This window comes from Plecotus auritus, assembly GCF_963455305.1.
Source record: "Plecotus auritus genome assembly, chromosome: 1".
Taxonomy (NCBI): Eukaryota; Metazoa; Chordata; class Mammalia; order Chiroptera; family Vespertilionidae; genus Plecotus; species Plecotus auritus.
In genome coordinates, this window is record NC_137770.1 from 111,158,821 (window position 1) to 111,181,702 (window position 22,882).

General features: G+C 40.7%; 1 protein-coding gene across 25 annotated transcripts in view; it reads right to left on the minus strand.

The window, feature by feature from the left end:
- PARD3 (par-3 family cell polarity regulator) overlaps positions 1-22,882 on the minus strand; it is a 781,475-nt gene that overhangs the window by 420,636 nt on the left and 337,957 nt on the right. For all 25 annotated transcript variants that reach the window (XR_013959024.1, XR_013959025.1, XR_013959026.1 and 22 more), the window contains exon 5: positions 11,588-11,719. Coding sequence is in view for 22 of the 25 variants with exons in the window: in XM_080641367.1 (XP_080497493.1) it covers positions 11,588-11,719 (132 nt within the window). In the remaining 3 variants the exon portion in view is untranslated. The remainder of the gene's footprint in view (positions 1-11,587; positions 11,720-22,882) is intronic.

Below are 22,882 nucleotides of genomic sequence, written 5' to 3' on the forward strand. Positions count from 1 at the left end.
AGAACAAAAATCTTTATGACTGCCTGCAATGAAAATATAAAAAGGCACCTGAAGGTCACAGCTAAAAATGAATGTGGATATCTTTATCCACAGTGCAAGCTCTTAATGCCTAGTTCTAACAGCTGTGTTCTCAAGCAAGAAAATCATGAGCTTCCTTGATTCCCCGTGCAGTAATCCACACACCATCAAAGATTTTTCACCCAGTAGAATTTCTGACTCACTTCCCTGCTGTTTTTAGGCTTTTAGCTCCACAGGCCAAAGAAGCAATAATATGGCCAGTCATAAAAGAACAGGAGAACTGATGAGTACCCCTTAAACTACATAAATCACTCCCTATTGCCATTTACGTATATTAGAAAGGAACCCAGATGTTTAGCAAGTAGCCAAGAAAAGCCTTTTTTAAGAAACTCAACATTCTTAAACAGTATACTTAGATTTAATTGCATTAAAATCATGCCAAAACCAAAAGTGAATATTCAAAATGGACACAGGCATAGAGATGAAAACTAATGTGTTTATGTCAGTTTGTATTATTCAGAAATGATTTTAAAAGATATTTTATTCTAATTATAATAAAATTCCATAGAAGCTAGAATCCGATTCTGAAAGGATGATGAGCACATTAAAAAGACACCAGGGATGAAAGTGAACCAGCCCAGGACACCAAATGGTACTTCCAATAAGGAAAGAGGAAATATTACTTAAGGAAAAAAATTAGTTCCTTAATACTAGAGAGCTGTTGAGGAATAACCACTAAACCTCTTCTTACCGAAAATTAAGATGGAAAGTAGCATATAATGAGTGACTACAACACTACACCAGAAACAGGACCCACATTTTCACATGTGCTACATCACTTATTTTCAAACACAAAGCCAGTATCTGCCCAACAGGTATTATTTTCCCCCTTTCACACACAGTGAAAATGAAGTTTGTGGAGTTTACACAACCTAGACAAGGCCACACAGGCAGTGAATGAGGGGCAGACAATAGGGCCCTCATTGGAAGGGCAGGTTTCCAATTCTGGTACACATGCTCCAGGCTCACACTGTCTTCAATGCTGAACTTATGTAAGGCTGAAATGCTGCTTGTAGCTCTCAGGAGAAAATACTACCCAAAGTAGGCCTTGCATGTGGCTGGCAAGGCTCCCCTGTCAATAAGTACTAGTATGTCCACTTCAGAAGAATTTCCACCAGGCCCCTAGGTCCCAGTACTATTCCTCACTTGATGTTTCTAGTCCACAGGTCATTGATAATAAAAGTAGAAATATGTAAGGCTAATGGAAAATAATTATGTGTTACATACATATGGGATGCTTTAATCATTACGTTTTAAAATTCAGCTAAGTTTAAGATATGTTCCAATCATCATATTATCAAAGATCAACAAAATAATCTGCTATTGGCATTAATATAGCCAGGTGATATGGCAACTCTCTTCAAAAGTTTTTTTTTTTTTAAATTTTGTTTTTGGTGCTACTGTGAACATGATAGACTTCTATAAAGAAATGCTCTGGGATTTTATAATAAAAACAGAATTTAATTTTAAATCCCAGTTTTTAGTTTCTACATTTGCTATTGCTAGAGCTAAACACAATTATGTTAGTTTCTGCACAAATTCTGCAAAATTTTACCAATTACGAAATAATATTAATAAATCCCCTTCCTTTTCATAGAAAACTACAGTCAGAAATTGGAGGCATGGGGTTTTGATTATTTTAATCCCATAACCCAGTCATTTGGTTACTCAGTGTCTATGGGCTAAATAATTAAAAAATACATAAACAAACAAAACACACTACAGTTGGTATCTTCTAGCATCAGAACCTTACCATTAATGATGGCTGATACGACTGAAGCCCTGTCTATCCATATGTCAAAACTTCTATAGCTTCTGCATGTTTTAGCAGAATGATCTGCAGTCATTTCACTGACCAGTCAGCAGCTGTTAAAATCAGATTTCTGAAGAAGTCATCTTCTAATTTTTTAATAAGGAAGTATCATTTCATAATATGAACACTGTATCAGCTGGATAATTCTCGATGTCTGTGAAATGAGAATTTTTTTCACTTATATAAGGGAAAGGAAGAAAATTTTCCCCTATGCAGTCAGATCAGAGGAAAACCTAACTGGTAAGACACGTGAAAGCAGAACTCACGGCCTGATCACTCCACATCCATCATTTCATCACATCAAGGAAAATAGGAAAAACCTGACTTACGGACTGCCTTAATCATTTGCTATAAACTATGCCCAGGTAATTTCTGGGTAAGTTTATTTTTTTTAAATATATTTTTAATGATTTCAGAGAGGAAGGGAGAGGGAGAGATAGAAACATCAATGATGAGAATCATTAATTGGCTGCCTCTTACACGCCCCCCACTGGGGATCAAGCCTGCAACCCAGGCATGTACCCTGACCAGAAATTGGTTCATAGGTCAACATTCAACCACTTAGCTACACTGGTTGGGCAAATCTGGTTAAGTTTACTAGTAAAATGTTTCTTGACTACTATCTTTTTACTGGCATCCAAAATAGACGCTATTTTTTTTTTTAAACTTACTTTTGCCCTCGATTAATTAAAAGCATGTCAAACTGGCAGCGAGTGCACCATGCATGCAGCCCACAAGTCTTTTTGCAGCCCAGCCAATATAACGGTATGTAAGAAACGTTTTAATAAAAATTTCATAACTTAATTTTTACAATATCCTATTATACATAATTATTAATAACAAACTACAACCTTCGCTAATGACTGATTACAGTAATTATGTTGCATTCATTTCCCTTACGCACCTTATGCGCAGGCGCACCATTTCTCTCCACTAATACTAGCAGTGAATATTTTAGGAGCTGACTGCCACGCCATTAGTCTTGCACTGACTTGTTTGGTGTGCGCAACGGGAAATATTTCGCTTTCTGAGAACAAGAAAAATAGGTTTATTTGCGTTATGCTTATTAATTTGTGCAGTTATTCAGTGTCTGGTAAGTTAATGTTCAAGAAAAATATTAATTTTTATTAAAATGTTCTATTATTTTATGTTAACGATTACTCATTTATATCAGCCCTTTGTATTCAGCATGTCTCTTATCGAAATAAAGCTACATTTCTATGAAAATTGAAGCTTTTGTTTTTTTGTGGCCCACATAAACTTAAACCTTGTTTATTTGGCCCGTATTAGCCTTTGACTTTGACATGCTTGCCCTAGATCTTCAAAACCCAGGCCTCAAACTATAATAAATAAAATAAAATTGAAACACTTTCATAGAAACCTACCATTCTCATGTTTGTGAATATGTAACAGGGAATAAAAACCCTATGCTACACTAACTAACCATTAAATGGAATTATAATAAAATGTAGTAACAAACTGATAAAAGGAACTCACATATTAACAGTTTCCTTAAAGGCCATGACCATAACTTCAGTTGATGCAGATCACCCAACTGCAGGAATTGGCTGGAGGTATGCTGTCAGCTCCAGTACGCTGACATTAAAGGTCCATATGTGGATGAGCAAAGACACGCCTGCATATCCATAGCCCCACTTTCTGATCTCTTTGTTTGCTTACCCTCTCCCTCCTTATAAAAACCCTGCCTGCACTGAGAATGCTAAGATGGGTTTTGGATAAAAGTCCCCCATAGTCTCAAGTGACCAGCACTTAAATAAACCTTTTTCCTTTTTCTTACCAGCACCTGTCTCATGTGTTTCGTTTTCATGGAGACGGGCAGCCAAACCTTGGTTCTAGTTACAAATATACTCATTGTGTATTATGTAAATATTCGTTACAATGCATAAATATTTTCAACGTTTAAAAAAGTATTAGAATAATAATTTTAGAATAGTTGAACTCAGAAATAATAAGCATTCATTATGTGGCAAAATTTTATTTAAATATGTTTTCTATTTATTTAACACTTAGCAATTTTCTAATCCTAATATCTAGGACTCAACAAATACAGGCTAAGAAAAACAGACAGAATTCCTACATTAGCCATCTTCATCTCAGAAGGAATAGATAAGCAGGTCAGGAATGCTTTGTTCAGCATGAAGAAGGATGAAGTAAAAGCATCATGGCTGGAGACAGTGAAAAAAGTGCATAAAAAATAAAAAAGATACTGAGCTTGCTCCTAAAACTACTGGTTTTGAGACTGTGAAACTTGACACTGAATGGAGGGACTTGCAGACAAGGGTACAAAGGTGAGGGTGACACACTTGAATGGTGTCATCACCAAACATTTAAAATAGTTTTCCTAAAACAGTTTGTCTCCTTTAGTATAATCTGCCAATTAGATAAAGGTTTTGCTTAATGGAAAAGAAACCTAGAACATGGATTTTCCTCTAAAGGTTATATTCCCCTATAACAGAGCTTAAGCTGTGGCTAGAAGGTGACTAGCACCTCCTTGCTATCTTTGCTAATTGGTTTCAGGCCTACACACCAAGGACCCTCTACTTTCTGGTCCTTAATTCTTCCAATCAGCCTATATAATAAAGAGGGAATATGCAAATTGACCATCACTCCACCACAAAGATGGTGGCATCCACAGTAGAGGCAGGGGTTTCCATAACACAAGATGGCTGCACCCACAGCAGAGGCAGAGCACCCACAACAAGCCTAAACGAGCAATCAGCAGGGACCTGAGGCTGCGCCATCCCCGCCCCCATGGGGCTTGACAGGGACCTCGGGCCACGCCCCCTTCCCTGGCGCCAGGCCGGGGGACCTCAGGCCGTGCCCCCTGCCCTGGTGCCAGGCCAGGGGACCTCAGGCCACACCCCCCGCCTGGCGGGGCTTGATGGGGGACCTCAAGCCGTGCCCTCCACCCCGGCACTGGGCCAGGGGACCTGAGGCCACACACCCTACCTGGCAGGGCTTGACAGGGGACCTGAGGCCACGCCCCCCGCCCAGCAGAGCTTGACAGGGGACCTCAAGGTGCGCCACCCCCCGCCCCAGTGCTGAGCCAGGGGACCTCAGGCTGCTCCCCTTGCCCCGGGGGACCTCAGGCCGCGCCCCCTGCCCAGCAGGGCTTGACGGGGGACCTGAGGCTGTGCCCCTAATCCCAGGGGAACTCAGGCCACGCCCCCCACCCAGCGGGGCTTGATGGGATCTCAGGCAGCATCCCTCACCCAGTGGGGCTTGACAGGGGACTTCAAGGTGCGCTCCCCGCCCCGGCCCAGGCTGGGGAACCTCAGGCCATGCCCCCCGCCCCAGCACCAGGCCAGGCGACCTGAGGCTGCGCCGCCCGACCAGCGGGACTTGACAAGGGTGGGACCAGCCGGGTCTTGATCTAGCCCAATGTGGAGGGGGAGGGGCTGGCCAGGTCTGGGTCTCGTGCGATTTTGAGGCACACGTGGTGCACCCCAGACTCTGACAGGAGGAAGATTTTCATATACATTTTACTAATTTTCTTTCATCTCTGATACTTCCATTATAACGAAAGGGCAAATAGCAATATTAAAATATTTCCTCTAATTAACCCCCTTTTAATGTGCACAAATTTTGTGCACTGGGCCACTAGTGTATTGTAAAGTTCCTGACTTCTCTTCTGTAGAATTTATTAGTTGAAATAAACAGTGGGGCTATAAGAACAAGTTGGCATATAATCTAATAACTTCCAACATTAAATTATAGTCTACACATAGAGAAATGGTAATGGTTAAAAGGAATTCAGATTTCTTAAAGTATATCAAAATTATGGGGCTTGTTACTTTCATTGTTTCTTTCATCTGAGAATCACAATTGCATAAGCATGAACACTTTTTTACGGCAACAACCCATTTATTCTTCAACCACCCATTTATTCTTCAAATCCTTTGTGCTTCCTCTGAAATCTCTCAGAAGAAGGAATTCACAAGGTTAACATAAGGAAAGGATGTTCTTTGAAAGATACACAATCCTTTATCTTCTGAAATGAACCTGATATAGGATTCAGCTATAGGCAATTCTGAGCAAAGTGAACTACTCACTAAAAAGCAAGACTACTATTTTTGGAAAAAATGTTGAGCTTGATGCCAAGTGCTTCCTGGTACAGAGTTCTAATAATATACAATATACCATTTATCTTTTGTTATAGAGGTGTAACTCACTGCTATTCTAACAGAGGGAAAGAAGATTCAATATTTCCTTATGTAGGACCAATTCCACAAAAAGAGAAAGATACATTCAGCTTCCAGAGGTGCCTGCCAGCTCAGCATGCTATACACTCTTTTGTCCTTTTCATCCCTACTGTTTATTCCCACTGGCAAAGCTGATGTGGTCAGAACTGTCTTCAAACAAAACAGAGATAATGAGAGACAAGCTCTCTAGTAGGAAATAGAGCAAAGTCAAAATCATTGGAGACATAAAATCTAGAACTCTATAAACCTCATTAGTCCAGATGGCATAAGGAAGGCAGCCATCATTTCCACCCTGGTGATCCCAAATTGTAAAGGCAGAGGGTTGTTTGTTGTTTTTTTTAACCATATATAACATTCTTTTATCTATGTGATACCATTCTCTTTACTATATTTTTAATAGCAAAACCTAACTAGAAAAAAAGCCACAGAAGAGATATCAGGTCATTAAAATCAGGTGACTAATAGGGAACAGTTACAAGAATAAATACACAATTAAATGAGAATAGCTGGAAGAGATTTCCAGTGTAGCATAACCTATTAGTCCTCTTCTGCACAAACAATTGTGCTTGCTTTCAGCCTAAGTTTTAATATAGGTTTAGCTTTTGCTGTTATTGTCCAGTTAAATAGATTTCAGTCGAGTTAATTATCCTGTTTATGTGAATTTAGTGAATGAATCATCATTTTTTTTAAGCTTAAGCCAAGGAAAAAGATGTTTTAGGCTCAGGAATAATAGCTAATGTCATCTATATTAGACCACATAGACTAAGGAAGTACTTATTTTTTACAAAGCTCGATTATGAAACTAATACTTCAAATAACTTCAAGAGAAACAAATGAAGACAGTTTTTTGGGGAAATATGTTAATGTGGCTTCTACATGCAATCCCTTTTGCTTAAAAAATAAACTATTTTATATCAAACTAGAGGCCTGGTGCATGAAATTCTTGCACAGTGGTGGAGGGGGGCTCCCTCAGCCCGGCCTGCACTCTCTCCAATCCCTCAGGGGATGTCCAACTGCCGGTTCAACACATTATGCAAAGGAACTTGGCCTAGGCAGCATGGCAGTACCTAACAGATTCCATGTCTTCAGTAATGTCTGATAGTTTTTCTGAGAGTTCAATGTCAAACTAAATAGATCAATCAACACTGCTTCTGACATCCTTCAGTAACTGTCCAAAGCTCTTCAAAGAAGACTTTTGTGCCCTACCCCAAAGTCACCTGTAAAGAAATATTAGCATAAATAAGAATGCAAAATTAGATCAATCTTATAGTTACAACAGAAATGTATGGCTGGGGGGGGGGGGGGGAGGGGAGGAGGTGAAGAATCGCATTGATCTAAAAATGTGACCAAAATTGTAACTCTAGACCCCTCCCAGAAAAGTCAGAATATTGTCATAAGAGAATCATGACAATTAAAGCAAAGCTATTTCTCTATTCATTTTCCAAAAGGATATGTACATCTTTCCAGAAAGGCAACAGTTCCTGTTTTTATTTTCATATAGGGAATGTAAAAATAGGAATTTACCTGTTGACTTAGACAAAGTCCTGTTTTTTAACCACATGGTATCAATTTAAGTGATATATCATTAATCCTGACATGTCTTCCACGTTAGGTCACAACCCTTCATAAGAAATACGGGGCCTTACATTCAGTATGTTAAACAGAGCTGCAGTTTAAAAATCCCATTTTTAAGAGATAAAAGCTGAAATGACCTATACATTTCTCTCCAGGGTTTACACAATACTCCAGGCATGGCAATTACCACAAAGGGACTGGGATTTGTGTGAGACATGCTTGCTCCCTGCTCCCTACTCCTTCCCATCTGCAGATCTTCTCACCTGAGCCCGTCCTCCCACCCAGGCGGGAGGTCAGTCTTAGGGGACCCGCTTCTTATGACCCCCTGGGCCCCAGGCTTCCTCTAGCCTCCACTCCTAAGGTCCACTCCCTACCATACAGGACTCCCACTTGGTGCATCACGCCAGTTTTGAAAATATTAAGAGAAGTACGGGGTGACTGTGAAATTCCACAACAAGTGTCTGTCACGGGTGGGTACAGACAGTCCAGTGCTGGGCTCCCGGGCGCCATCTCCACCTTCCCAGACCCTCCCCACACCTCCCGGCGGCGCCCCACCCTGCAGGGACTTCCAGATGGTCTACACCCTCCGCAGGCCACGCCGCCCCGCCCCCCCCCCCCCCCCCCGTCTCCCACACTAAACCTCAGCTCGCACCCCCACCCGCAGCCTGCGGTGAGGCTTTGCCCCCACCCACCCCACCCCACCTTACCCCAGCCCTCCTGCCCCAAGCCCAGCCCAGCGACAGCTGGGAGCCACGGGCGAGTCACCTGAAGTCTCAGTCTGTCCCTGCGCTGCAGGGACCGCCATGGCCCATGCACCTGCCTCACTCACCTCAGCACGGACACGCCGGACCTCGCCTGCCTAGGGCCCCGCAGTCTGCAGAGACTGCCAGGTGAGGCAAGTGGGGAGGCAACGGGCGATGGGCGGGGGAGTCAGCAGTTCTGGGTGAAGGTGGCCCGTGGAGCCCGCTCCCCGCTGCCCCAACCCCACTGTGGGCACCGCTATCTTGTGAGGGTGTGATGGTCAATTTGCATATTACCTCTTTATTATATAGGATTTACAAAGACAAACAATATTACTTCCTTAAGAGAGATCTACAACTGCAGTAGTAAGATAAAAGTTATGCTTTTAGAATATAATTAAATGTATAATATTTTTAAAACTCTGGGATGACATTTTTTTCTCCTAATCTTACAATAAAAATGGTCATATTTACATATTTAGCTAACTGTACCTTCCTCCTTGCTTAACAGAACCCTGAGTGCATTCAATGATGAGCAGCTGTACTTCAGAGAAGAGAATTGGCTACACCTCACCCCCAGCTCTAGGAGATCAAGCTCAATTAGCCAAACTCTAAACCAAGGTACTCTTACTCCCTTTGATTTAGAACCAAACAGGCAAGTAATGCAAGTCCCCACATCATAAAAAGCACTGTTCCTCTTCCTCTGTGCAAGGATATGATGGTTGGGTCTTTGGCAGGAAAGGACAAGCTTGAGAGCACAGCAATGAGCCCTGTGAAGGCTCCTGGAAGAGATGGAGAATCCAGATTCACAGTGAGGTCACTGAGCTGCAAATGAACATCCTCACTCTCCACTACCACCTCTGCCTCCCCCTTCCTTTCCTTCAGGATTCTTGTTAATGAGTAATGAATGTTTCCTTATTATACAATCTAGACCAGGGGTGGGCAAACTTTTTGACTCGAGGGCCACAATGGGTTCTTAAACTGGACCAGAGGGCCGGAACAAAAGCATGGATGGAGTGTTTGTGTGAACTAATATAAATTCAAAGTAAAGGAGCGGAGGGGAGAGCAAGAGAACCCTCCGCTCTTTCGGCTCCACGGGCCTGATAGAACAGCCGAACGGGCCGGATCCGGCCCGCAGGCCGTAGTTTGCCCACGGCTGATCTAGATTGTCTGTTATCAGCAGACAATTTTAACCAGGCATGATTCCAGTTCCTTGGCAGGTATTACATTGATACAGCAACCATCTGAGGAAGGTTCTATGATTATCCCCATTTGATAAATGAGTAAACTAAGGTATGGACTAATTTACCAATATGCCAGAATCTCATGTCAAATCTCATATATGGTAAAAAGCTAATAATCAGCAGGTCTGACTCCAGGCCCATGCTAAACAATCTGAGTCTTAAAAACATTTTCTTCAAAGTGATAATGAAATAATAATACCAATTAGTTTAAAATCTGTATTATTTTGAGAAAATTATGTTTTTCCTAAATATAACTTCCATGATTTTCTAATTATCCAAAATTATTTCAATCACACAATGTTTTTGTATGCTAATATTTACTTAGGATAAAAATCAATGCATGTCCTTTACCATCAGTGGTATCAAATTCAAACTGTTCTTTTTAATAGTTTCATATTAGAACATCCTACATTCAAAAAATATTTTAGGTTTATCGTATAAAACATAGACTTAATTAAAACACTTAAGGATTTCTTTCCACTGGTATCTTTAATCTGAATAGAAAAACAGCTATTCCAGTATCAAAGCAACAAAATTATTAAAAATTTTAGAAATTACTGAAATGGATAACAAAACATTCTCTCACTGAGTACTCATCTAATTTTCCATCCATATGAACCTTTCAAGAAACTAAATGAAGAAATAACCAAATAAGTGAATTTTTAACATTAAAACTATTAAAACTGTAAAGAAAACACTGGTATTCCCACTACAAAGAAAACACTGTGACTAACAATAAATAATTAAGACTTTAAAAAAAAAAACTGGAAGAATTTTTTTTAAATAAATATTTTATTGATTTTAGAGAGGAAGGTACAGGGAGAGAGAGATAGAAACATCAATGATGTGAGAGACTCAGTGACTGGCTGCCTCCTGCACGCTCCCCACTGGGAATTGAGCCCACAACCCAGGCATGCACCCTGACCAGGAATCAAACCATGACCTCCTGGTTCATAAGTCGACACTCAACCACTGAGCGACACAGGTAGGGCAGAATTTTATTTTTATACAGCAAAACTTACCAGATAAAATTTCAGTCTTCATATGAAGAACAGGCCTCTCTAATAATGATATAACAACATTGCAAACAATTCTTCCTAAGACAAGAAGCTGTTATTTATACTGAGTGGTAAACCATTCCGATTTCATGAATTATAGGTGGTGATCATGAAAAGTGAACTAAGCAATTCTAAAAAGTATAAACCTAAAATAGGTTATTGACATATGTAAGGATAAACCTGCATGCATGACTAAATTCTGAAACAACACGATAGCATATATTTCTTTCATAAAGTTAAGTCAGGTATAACGAAATTTTAATTTGCCTCTTCAGATCCTTTGACTTACTGCCTATGTAAGAAGAGAAGAACCCATGAGTGGTCTTGAAAGCCTACTCATAAATTGCATTATTCACTGCCAAATATCTGTGTCTCAGCCACATAACAAAACCCAAAGTTGTGATGTTTCAGTATCACAAATATTGATAACTCCTTATGAGAAACCTGTGCTCAGGAACCAACACAGAGTTATTTTACATTAATGTTAGACAAACTCTAACATACAGCCCATTACTTAACTAAAGTCTGTTCAAATAAATTACCTTTAATCATCATTGAAATGGAAGAAAACATATCTTGCTATATGGGTTAGGACAGTGGTAGGCAAACTGCAGCTTGCGAGCCACATGCGGCTCTTTGGCCCCTGGAGTGTGGCTCTTCCACAAAATACCACGGCCTAGGCGAGTCTATTTTGAAGAAGTGGCATTAGAAGAAGTTTAAGTTTAAAAAATTTGGCTCTCAAAAGAAATTTCAATCGTTGCACTGTTGATATTTGGCTCTGTTGACTAATGAGTTTGCCGACCACTGGGTTAGGATATTATACCAAAAATGCATAGAAAAGGATTCCTTATGTTACCTGTTCTTGCTTCTCCAGCCATTTGTCCACCATGGGATGACTAGCACTCAGAGATGAGCGAGCATTATCTCGCTGAAATTGGTTAGACCAGTGACTAGTATCTCGTGGGAGGCTTCTGTAATTTTCATCTTTCTATTCAAAAAGAAACAAAAAGCTGTGTTGTAAAAAACAGATTCTGCAAATTAATGATGCACCTGGTTTGCACTTGCTCCCAAATCAACCTCCCCAAGCCAAGTATATGCACACACATACAAAAAAAAAAACTTTCCATACAAAACTTTTACTGTTTTTTTTCTCTTCTTTTTTCTAATCTCATAATATTTTGAGATATTTTCTACAGTTTACCAAAAATGTTTATTACTAAAATAAGAAAGACTAATGAATTTGGCTCCCTATTTAGATCTTTGTAGTTTTATGACTTTGAGCAAGAGATGTAAGACCCTTTGGCTGCTCTGAACTTGTAATGTTCACAAGCTATTTGTAAGCATTATTTCAAATATCAAGTAAAGAAAAAAATTAGTCTATCCCAATCCATGGTACATAATCCTATATAATAAAAGCCTAATATGCAAATTGTCCCCTCTGGCAGTCATTCAACGGGGAGTTCAACCGCTCGCTATGACGTGTGCTGACCACCAGGGGATGGAGCAGAACATGACAGGTGTCGGTGACACGGCACTGGTAGCGGGCAGCAGTGGAGACGCTACCAGCCCCATTGAGCCCTGATGAGAGTGGGACCGCAGTGGGATGGTGGAGCAGGTGAGCGGGTGGTGCCAGGCCAAGGTGGGTGTGAGCAGGGGCCCAATCACCCCGCTGATCGCCCCGCAGACTGTGACCAGTGTGGAGGGGGGGAGGGCGGCCCCAATCAATCACCCCACAGGCAGGAATGTGGAGCAGGTAAGGGGGCAGCACCAGGCCAAGGAATGGTGCCACGCTGGGCTGCATGGCTATGAGGCTGGGGGTGCGAGCTGGGGCCTGATCTACACAGGCCACCCCGAGGGACCTCACCCATGCAAGAATTCGTGCACTGGGCCTCTAGTAGATGCATAATTGTCCACAGGGATATGACAGTGATATCTTTAAGCTGTTAGAGACCAAAGTTGTTTCCACTGCTAGAGTGATAACTTGAATCTTTAATACTCTTCTGTGACAATGCACAACTGTCAGTTTCAATTTGACTTATGATATTCATCCTCTGTATCCATAAAACCTGACCAAATGTGATACAACCTGAAAAACTGATTGTGTAAGGGAACAGTATTGTGAGAATAAACAAATCATCTTTCCTGTTAAAGAACAGTTTAGACAGCCGCCATTTTGGACTGCGTGACTTGGCAGCCACCATGTTGGCCGCATGGCTTGTAGCTCCCGTGGGGGCCGCCATCTTGAAACAGCCAAGGCCAACCCCTCCCTTTGAATTAGCCAATCACGAAAGACTGTGCGCCTGAGCTCCAATCAAGAGCGAGGGACAGCCAAAACCGGTTTGGCGCAGTGGATAGAGCGTCAGCCTGCGGACTGAAAGGTCCCAGGTTCGATTCCGGTCAAGGGCATGTAACTTGGTTGCGGGCACATCCCCAGTAGGAGGTGTGCAGGAGGCAGCTGATCGATGTTTCTCTCTCATCAATGTTTCTGACTATCTATCCCTCTTCCTTCCTCTCTGTAAAAAATCAATAAAATATATTAAAAAAAAAAAAAGAGCGAGGGACAGGTCATGTGCATGAGGGATTATAAAGCTGAGCAGACCGCCTGGCTCAGTGTGCATGTGCTCCCAGACCATGTGTGTGCGCCCTTCTACATAGAAGTAAAGATGTTTGCCTTGCTGCCTGGCTCCCGATTATGTTTTCTGTTCTACCAGGACCCCTGAATTGGGGGGCTAGCCATATTTCTTACAGTATTAAACATTTTTTTTTAAATATATTTTATTGATTTTTTACAGAGAGGAAGGGAGAGGGATAGATAGCTAGAAACATCAATGAGAGAGAAACATCGACCAGCTGCCTCCTGCACACCCCCCACTGGGGATATGCCCGCAACCAAGGTACATGCCCTTGACCGGAATCGAACCCGGGACCTCTCAGTCCGCAGGCCGACGCTCTATCCACCGAACCAAACCAGTCAGGGCACAGTATTAAACATTTTATATCCTTAACAAAACACACACACACACACACACACACACACACACACACACAAACTAGTCAGTTAATAAATACAGTGGGACCTCAATTCTCAAACTTAATTTGTTCAGAAAGGCTGTTCGAGAAGCAATTTGTAAAAAAACAAAACAAAAAAAAAAAAAACAACAAATCATTGTTTCCTTTTTAGAAATAATGTAAATTGAATTAATCTGTTCCAGACCCCAAAATGAATCCCTATTTTAACTTTTGTTATATACAGTACATGTCTAACATACAGTTTGATCTATAAACAAACACTTCTTTTCTTCAATATATTGAACCTCTCCCTACTAGCCTTAAACAAGTCACCTTTAGTGCTCCTTCCAGGAGCACAACATCTTCCCTTTTTCTTATATCACTGCCTCCAAAATGCTGTCATTGGCTAACTGCTTTTCCTTTATCCAAATCAACAGTTTTTCTACCTCTTCCATTCCCACCCTTAGCAACATCAGCACACTTGATGGCCTCTTTATGTTTTAAAATTGTGCTTATCATCTATTTCACAAGCAACAAAAGCAAAAAACAAACAAAACAAAAACAGGAAAATATTCACAGCACAATTTCCTGAGATATTAACAACTGGAGTTTAAGTGACTGGCATTTTCTACTTTGTTTGTTGCCTGAGAGAAGCTTTTTATCATGTTGATGTATCAGCATGAAAGGGTTAAAATGTCAAGAGCAACCACAGGCTATTGGAGGGTTGCTTTAAATCACAGCTTAAACAATTTGCTTTGGCTATCAGGCTATAAACTTAATTTCAATGCTCTAAAAAGTAATAAGAAGGCTAATATAAGGTAGGAAACGCAAACATTTTAGTTCAATAACTAAATCTAAATATCTCCTACATGAACAAATTAGAAATGTTAACCTACCTTCACCCACTTACATCAATACCCCACTTCAAGAGAAGTACTAAAACATTCTCCTTAATAACTTTGTTAAGGGTAGGCTATCTGTACATCTTACATAAATGACTGATTCTTATTCTTCATTACTTAAACCATGAACCGTGAATATAAACATAGAAAAAAGTGTGATATAAAAGGTTTGCATTGTATAGACCTTAGCAATAGTTTAGGATATTGTTTTTGTTCCTTCATGAGTCCCATAAAATAATAAAACTTAAAAATAAATTTATAATCTTGGATCTATGCCAATACTGAGAAATGAAAAAAAAAACTTTTAATCTATACATATTAACCAATGTGAACTTTAGCATGAAATTTTTAAAGTTTTTTTTTAAATTAACCTACAGAAAATAAACTTTTTTTGTTGTTAATCCTCACTCAAAGATATTTTTCCATTGATTTTTAAAGAGAGTGGAAGGGAGCGGGGGGAGAGAGAGAGAGAAACATAGATATGAGAGAGACACATTTATTGGTTGCCTCCCACAGGTACCCTCACCAGGGCCAGGGATCAAGCCTGCAACCTAAGTACGTGCTCTTGACCAGAATTGAACCCAGGACCCTTCGGTCCACTGGCCAATGCTCTATCCACTGAACAAAACTGGCTGGGGCCAGAAAATGAACTTTTAAAAAATTAATAGCAGCATTAAACATTAGCAGCAAGCACTTTTTACTAGAAAATCTTGGTACATTTCTGGTCAGAGCAGCTCAAGAAAGCTGTGACAGAGCATAAATGTGAGTGCTGAAGAATGCTGGTAGGAGTTGGATGCTGCTCCAGGCCCAGAGACTGGGGATTGACCTTGCCTACAGGAACATAGAAATGGTAAAATAAACAGAGGACAGAGACAAAGTCCAAAAAAAGAATGAAGCAAATAAAAACACTAAAGCTCATGTGTTCCTAAAGACTAAGAGCCCCTCCTTAAAACTTGAACATGTTAACTTCAAAACAAAGCAAAACTATCAGTTTCACGTGATAGTCCATATTGATGAGAAATTCAAATAAGTCATAAAGGGCACATAAAGTTACTAATGACAGCACCTTAAATGCCCAGGAAGACAAGAGGGGTTGGAAGTATAGAGAAACACAAATAGAATTTTTATGTCAAGGATTTTGGGGCTAAATACCATTGGGTAGGAACCTGGAAAAATATTAAAGAAAAAGTATTAAAAACATATTCTGACTTTCAACAGAAACTGTATTTCAGAGAAGCCAAAAATGTCAGTGGGAGAGGGAAAAAAGCTTGTCTTTTCAGAAAAATGCCAAGTAGTGAAAGTAAAATAATAAAATTACAAAAATCACAATTTTTAACTCCTAATGAATTAACTCATTCATTCAAAGATAATCAATGGATGCTAAAACTATTAGGTAAAAAGTGAATACTGACCTGGATGTCTGTACAGTGACAAAATACCATTTACAAAGAGAAAAATATATACTTAAAATAAAGAGACCAGATGCCACAAACTGCTTCCTATTCTTGGTGTCGAGAACACAGTATGCTACTAGTACTTCCATTAGATTCCTTTTGATTCTGTCATTCTTGCTCTTCCCTTAAATGACTCTTACTGACTCTTTCAATAAATTGCTTACTACTGCCTCCCCAGACAAACTCAAAAGTATACAATATCAATGCCTCTTCCCTAACAACTTCCAGGCAAAGGTCACCAACTCTAAAGTTTTTCCTGAATTCATGATCTAAATTTCCAACAGGATGTCCCAAAGATACCTCAAAATCAACAGATTCAAAATGAAACTCATATATCAATGAAAAATATTCATAATTATCTTCAACAATTTCCTTCCTCTGTAATCCCTACAGTTGCTAGGTCTTGGTAATCTGCTATTCTTTGCCAAGATTTTACATTTTGCTCATCATCCATTCAGGATCAACTTGTCTCTTATCTGAAATTACTATAGCCTTTGACCTGGACACTGGCTAAGCCTTATGCTCTCTTACAATGTACCATGCCACTGTCCCACAGAGGACGTTTCTACAAGGTATGTTAGGTCACATCACACCTAGGACAAGCACTGTAGGTTACCAGAGGAACCTACAGGCAAGTGTGCTTGACCTTCAATCATCTTTCTTAACCTAGACTCTCAAGAACATTTATTCTGTAAAAAAACAAACACTTTTCAACCCCTAGTACAAAGTCTACCTTTTCTAAGAAGCACGCCATGATTATCAATAGAACTGATGTCATGCTTTTTATTAGCACTATATTCTAATTTTACTTCTAATTATAGTTCTAAGTTATAATTCATTTAATAATTTATTTTTTTAAATTACTATTTCCACTATCACAGTGAAACCTAGGCAAAATATCAGCATGCATCTTTCTACTCAAGCACTTAGCTCAGTGGCTTACACCAACTCAGATGGCTTTCCTTAAATACAATGTTCTCTATTTTCAGATGGTTTCATAATACTAACACTTTAAAAGAATACTTTTATAAGTTATTTAAAAAATTGATAATGAAATGCCTAAAAAGACATAGATAAACTTCAGTGAAAATGTAGTAAGAGAATTTTCAGATTTACCCTAAAAGATGTATACCATTGTTATGTGCCTATTCCAAAAGAATGGCATACCTCCAGTATACAATGTCTGTGGAAAATGCAATTATTTCCAATTGCATCTAAAAAGCAGTGTGGAATATCTCCAGTTATATTAACTATGACATGTAATTCATGCAGCAGACCACTACAGGGTAATCAGATAAATGTTGAAGTCCACCTGAAACTTCACAGTTTCATATTTTTAGAATCAACTCTGAGAAGTTACTTGGTAAAAAAAAATAACACTGACATTAAGCCATCGTAACAAAAATGTTTTACTAATTTTCTTTGTGATGGTAAAGTCAATAATGAATTCATATATTAATTTATTTGTGATGTGTGGAAAAAAGTTGCAGTTGTCTTCAGTCATTTCAGGCAAATGAAGTATTTATAAAATATATTATTAATCACTCTGCAACACATATATTATTTTGTTGATAACATCATGCAGGTATTATTAGCCAGCCATGATCTTGCTGAAAATTCTGTCTGAAGTTTGGAACATGTACATACAGAGAATATAGTCCTATACTGGTAAAGCTATGATACTGTATGTATGATGTGAGTGCATCACTCACATCATAACTTTCCATACATTTTCTATTTCACAATATATGCTTGGAAATTAACTGCTTCCAATTGAAATGCACTTAGTATATTCTATTTTCAATCTGGAAACAGTATTTTGGTGTAAATGATTTTTTAAATATGGTAGTCTTATGAATATGTAAGACTATCTACATCATTCAATAATCAAACTAGAGTCAAATATTTTTTAAAAGTCGACAGTCATAGCCGGTATGGCTCAGTGGATAGACTGTTGACCTGCGGACTGAAAGGTCCCGGGTTGGATTCCAGTCAAGGGCATGTACCTCATTAGCAGGCTCCTCGCAAGCCCAGGCTTTGGTCTGGGCACATGCAGAAGGCAACCAATCAATGTGTTTCTCTCACATCGATATTTCTCTCTGTTTTCCCTCTCTCTTCCACTCTCTCTAAAAATCAATGGAAAAATAACCTCAGCTGAAAATTAAAAAAAAAAAAAAAAAAAAAAAAATTCAACATTTTTTAAGTTAAATGTATTTGCAAAACTTCATAACCTAAAGAAGGGAAAACCAAACCACACAAATTTTTGTCATTGATATATTTTTAAAAATCTTTATTGTTAAAGGTATTACATATGTCCCCTTTTTCTTCCCATTGACCTATTCTAGTTCTCCCTGGCACCCAGCCTGAGGCCTATTGTCTGAATCCATGGGTTATGCATATATGCATGCAAGTTCTTTGGTTATCTCTTCAGACCCACCTACCCTCCCCCGCCTTCCCTCTGAGGTTCAACAGTCTGTTCCATGCTTCTATGTCTCTGATTTATTTTGTTCATTAGATTCCACATATGAATGACATCATGCGATACTTATCTTTCTCTGACTGGCTTATTTGGCTTAGCATAATACTCTCCAAGTCCATCCATGCTGTTGAAAATGGTAAGAGTTCTTTCTTTTTTACTGCTGTATAGTATTCCATTCTGTAAATGTACCAAGATTTTTTATCCACTCATCTGCTAATGGGCACTTGGTCTGTTTCCAAATCTTACCTATTATAAATTGCGCTGCTATGAACATAGGAGTGCATGTATTCTTTCTGACTGGTCTTTTGGGATTCTTAGAAGTGGGATCACTGAGTCAAATGGCAGTTCCATTATTAATTTTTTGAAGAAACGTCGTACTGTCTTCCACAGTAGCGGCACCAGTCTGCATTCCAACCAGCATTGTACTAGGGTTCCCTTTTCTCAACATCCTCAACAACACTTGTCCGTGGTTGATTTGTTGATGATAGCCATTCTGATAGGTGAGGTGTGAGGTGATACTTCATTATCATTTTGATCTGCATCTCTTGGAGGATTAGTGACTTTGAGCATTTTTTCCTATGTCTCTTGGCCTTCTGTTGTCCACTTTGGAGAAGTGTCTATTTAGTATTTTTGAAACAAGTAAAAGCTGTATTTATAATAAAGTAGAGGCCCAGTGCACAACATTCGTGCACTGAGGGGAGGTGGTCCCTCACCCGGGCCTGCACCCTTTCGCAGGCTGGGAGCCCCCAGGGGATGTCCAGCTGACGGCTTAGGGGAGCGGGCCTAGCATTGCAGCGGAAATGGGAGAGGCTCCCACAACCGCTGCTGTGCTGGCCAGACATTAGCCTGGCTTCTGGCTGAGCAGTGCTCCCCCTGTGGGAGCACACTGACCACCAGGGGGCAGCTACTGCATCAAGCATCTGCCCCCTGGTGGTCAGTGCATGTCATAGCGACCAGTCTTTCCACTGTTCAGTAGATTTGCAACTCTTATTATATAGGATTGCCGAATGTGATTTTATTTTGCTCATTAGAATCCACATATGAGTAAGATCATGTGATACTGACTAGATTATTTCACTTCAATTTCATTCTGTGAAAAAATGCCTCTAATTTGCATATTGATAAAGTTCAAAGCAAAAACACATATTTTCCTTTAGAGTTATGAAAGTTTACTAGAAGCCTGATACACAAAGATTCGTGCAACAACAGGCCTTCCTTCTCCTGGCTGCCAGCATACCGCGGGCTCGCTCAGGCAGCCTGTGCAGCAGCGGTGGCGGTGGCAAGCCCTGCACACTCCGGCGCCGCTTCCTCCTCGCCCTCCTTCTCCTGAGAGTTCCTCTGTACAGCACTGGTGCTCCCAGGGAGGCACGGAGGGGAAGAGGTGGGGGGAGCGAGGCAGGCGGGGAGGACTGGAGAGGTTGGGTGCACAAGTGCGTTTCACTTTCCCACTGTGAAAGTGGGATGCAACTGGCCCCCTTCCTCATCCTCTTCCTCCTCCAACCTCCGCCTCCCACCCGCCTGCCCTCCCTCCATGCCCATCGACCCTTCCCTCTTGATTTGGTGAGATAGGGAGGACAGAGATCTGATAATTTGGGTTACTGTGCAGGTGGCCTCTTTCATCTATTCAAAACAAAGCTGAGCCACCTGCTGCTGCTGCCATGGCTGCCACCATTGCCCCTTGGCAGGCCCAGGGCTCCTGGGGAGACACCAGACACTGCAAGCTAGGACCTCAGACACTAGAGGGTTGCCTCTGAGGCCGAGGGCTGGGCCAGAAGGAGGCTGCAAGGACGGTTGACAGGTGTGGAGTGTGGCAGGGAGGCCCTGAGGAGGCTCGCTGCCCAGAGGCCCAGAGTGGCCGGGTGGCAGGGCCGCCACCATCTTTTTCCGGTTAATTTGCATACTCACTCCTGATTGGCTGTGGGCGTCACGAAGTGATGGTCAATTTACATGTTTCTCTTTTATTAGTATAGATTAGGCAGTGCCAATATGCAAAATCCTAAAGATTTGCAATGACAAAAAATAATCTACTACAATAAAGCCATTATTTTATCTAAAAGATTATTTAAGAATATCCTATATAATAAAAGGCTAATATGCAAATAGACCGAACAGCAGGACAACTGAACAACCAATCAAAACGTAATATGCTAATGATATGCTAAGGCTGCTCAACCGCTCGCTATGACGTGCACTGACAACCAGGGTTCCAGCCGGTCGGGACTGAGCAAGATGGGCAGGACACGCACTGGAGCCCTCCCGCGGTTCTCCCCGGACTGATCCCCAGCCTGATCGTGCACCGGTGGGGGTCCCTCGGCCTGCCCTGCACCCTCTCACAATCTGAGACCCCTCGGGGGATGTCCGGGAACTGGTTTCAGCCCGATCCCACAGGTTACTCCCCTTGGGAGGGCGCCAGACTCAGGGTTCATGGCTGGTGAGCGCTGTTGTGGCAGCGCAAACTTCTCCTGATCTATTGATCGCGGTCAGGCACAGTGGGTCCGGGATGAGCAGAAGCGGCAGGTAGGAGCTGCAGGCAGTGTTGGACTGTGAGTTTTGGCCGGATCCCTGCAGGCCACCCAAAAGGAACCCCACCTGTGCATGAATGCATGCACCGGGACTCAAGTAATATATCTTAACATCATAAGGAATTACTCTTTTTTATTTAATTATAACTTTAATTGTCCACCTTCAGGGCTGCCCCATTAAGCTTTGCTGTAGAGTGGGAAACTTCCTCTTGCTAGTAAACAACAGTTGTTCCTGATGTGATCAGGGATTTTTGTTATCATCTAAATGTATCCCCACATCATCAGGGGTCAAAAGCTAACGAGGCCGAGAAATACATATTGATTCACTGTTTCTTTGTAGCAGTAACCTGATTGTGGAGCACAATTTTTCCAGAGTAGGGAAAGTAAATGTCCTCTCTCCACCTAACCCCTCCCCAAGCAAATTACAATTCAATAAAATTACACAGAACCTACCAATGCCTTGGTATAGAAGCATATTCCTGCCTTGTTAATCTGCAACTCCAAGACTTTCTTTCATAGAAACAGCTATTTACCTGATGGTCAAATGTCTTGGCAAGCTCACATTCCTATGTTGTAGAAATACAGAGTATTTCATGAAAATTACAGGAGTAATGGATATTTCTATGCTAGCATAAGAAACCATTTATTTCAATGCAAAAATTCCCTCCTGCACTGCTGGTGGAAATGTAGACTGGTGTAGCCACTGTGGAGAACGGTATGGAGATTCCTCAAAAAGTTAAAAATGGAACTCCCATTTGACCCAGTAATCCAACTTCTAGGACTATATCCCAAGAAACCAGAAACACCAATCAGAAAGGATATATGCACCCCTATGTTCATAGCAGCACAATTTACCATAGCTAACATTTAGAAACAGCCTAAATGCCCATCAGCAGACGAATGGATTAGAAAACTGTGGTACATCTATACAATGGAATACCATGCTGCTATAAAAAAGAAGGAATTCTTACCATTTGCAATAGCATGGATGGAACTGGAGAGCATTATGCTAAGTGAACTAAGCCAGTCAATTAAAGAAAAATACCACATGATCGCACTCACTTATGGATAATAAAAAACATTATAAACTGATGAGCAAATATAGATACAGAGGCAGAGCAGCATCGAACAGACTGTCAAAATACAGCAGGAAGGATGGGGAGGGTTGGGGGAAGAGGTAAGAGATCAACCGAAGGCCTTGAATGCACGCATATAAGCATAACCAATGGACGCAAGATACTGGGGGTAGGGGAGACCGGGGGAAGGTCAATGAGAAAAAAAAAGGAGACATATGTACTACTCTTTGTAATACTTTAAGCCAGTGGTCGGCAAACTCATTAATCAACAGAGCCAAATATCAACAGTACAACGATTGAAATTTCTTTTGAAAACCGAAAACCGACTTCTGCGCATGGGCCACGAAGTTTCAATCGCACTGTACATGCGTGCCCACACGTGGTATTTTGTGGAAGAGCCACACTCAAGGGGCCAAAGAGCTGCATGTGGCTCGCAAGCCGCAGTTTGCCGACCACTGCATTAAGCAATGAAATAAAATTTAAAAACAAAAACAAAAAATATGACTCAATCAGAGAACCAAAAATAAAAAACAATTTAAAAAACAAGAGGACAGCTTAAAGCAGCTGTGGGACAATGTGAAACATAACAATATTCAAATACCAGATGTGTCAGAAGAGGCAGAAAGGGAGAAATGGATAGAGAATGAGTTTGAAGAAATAATGGAAGAAAACTTCCTTAACCTAGTAAAGGAAAAAGACATACAAGTCC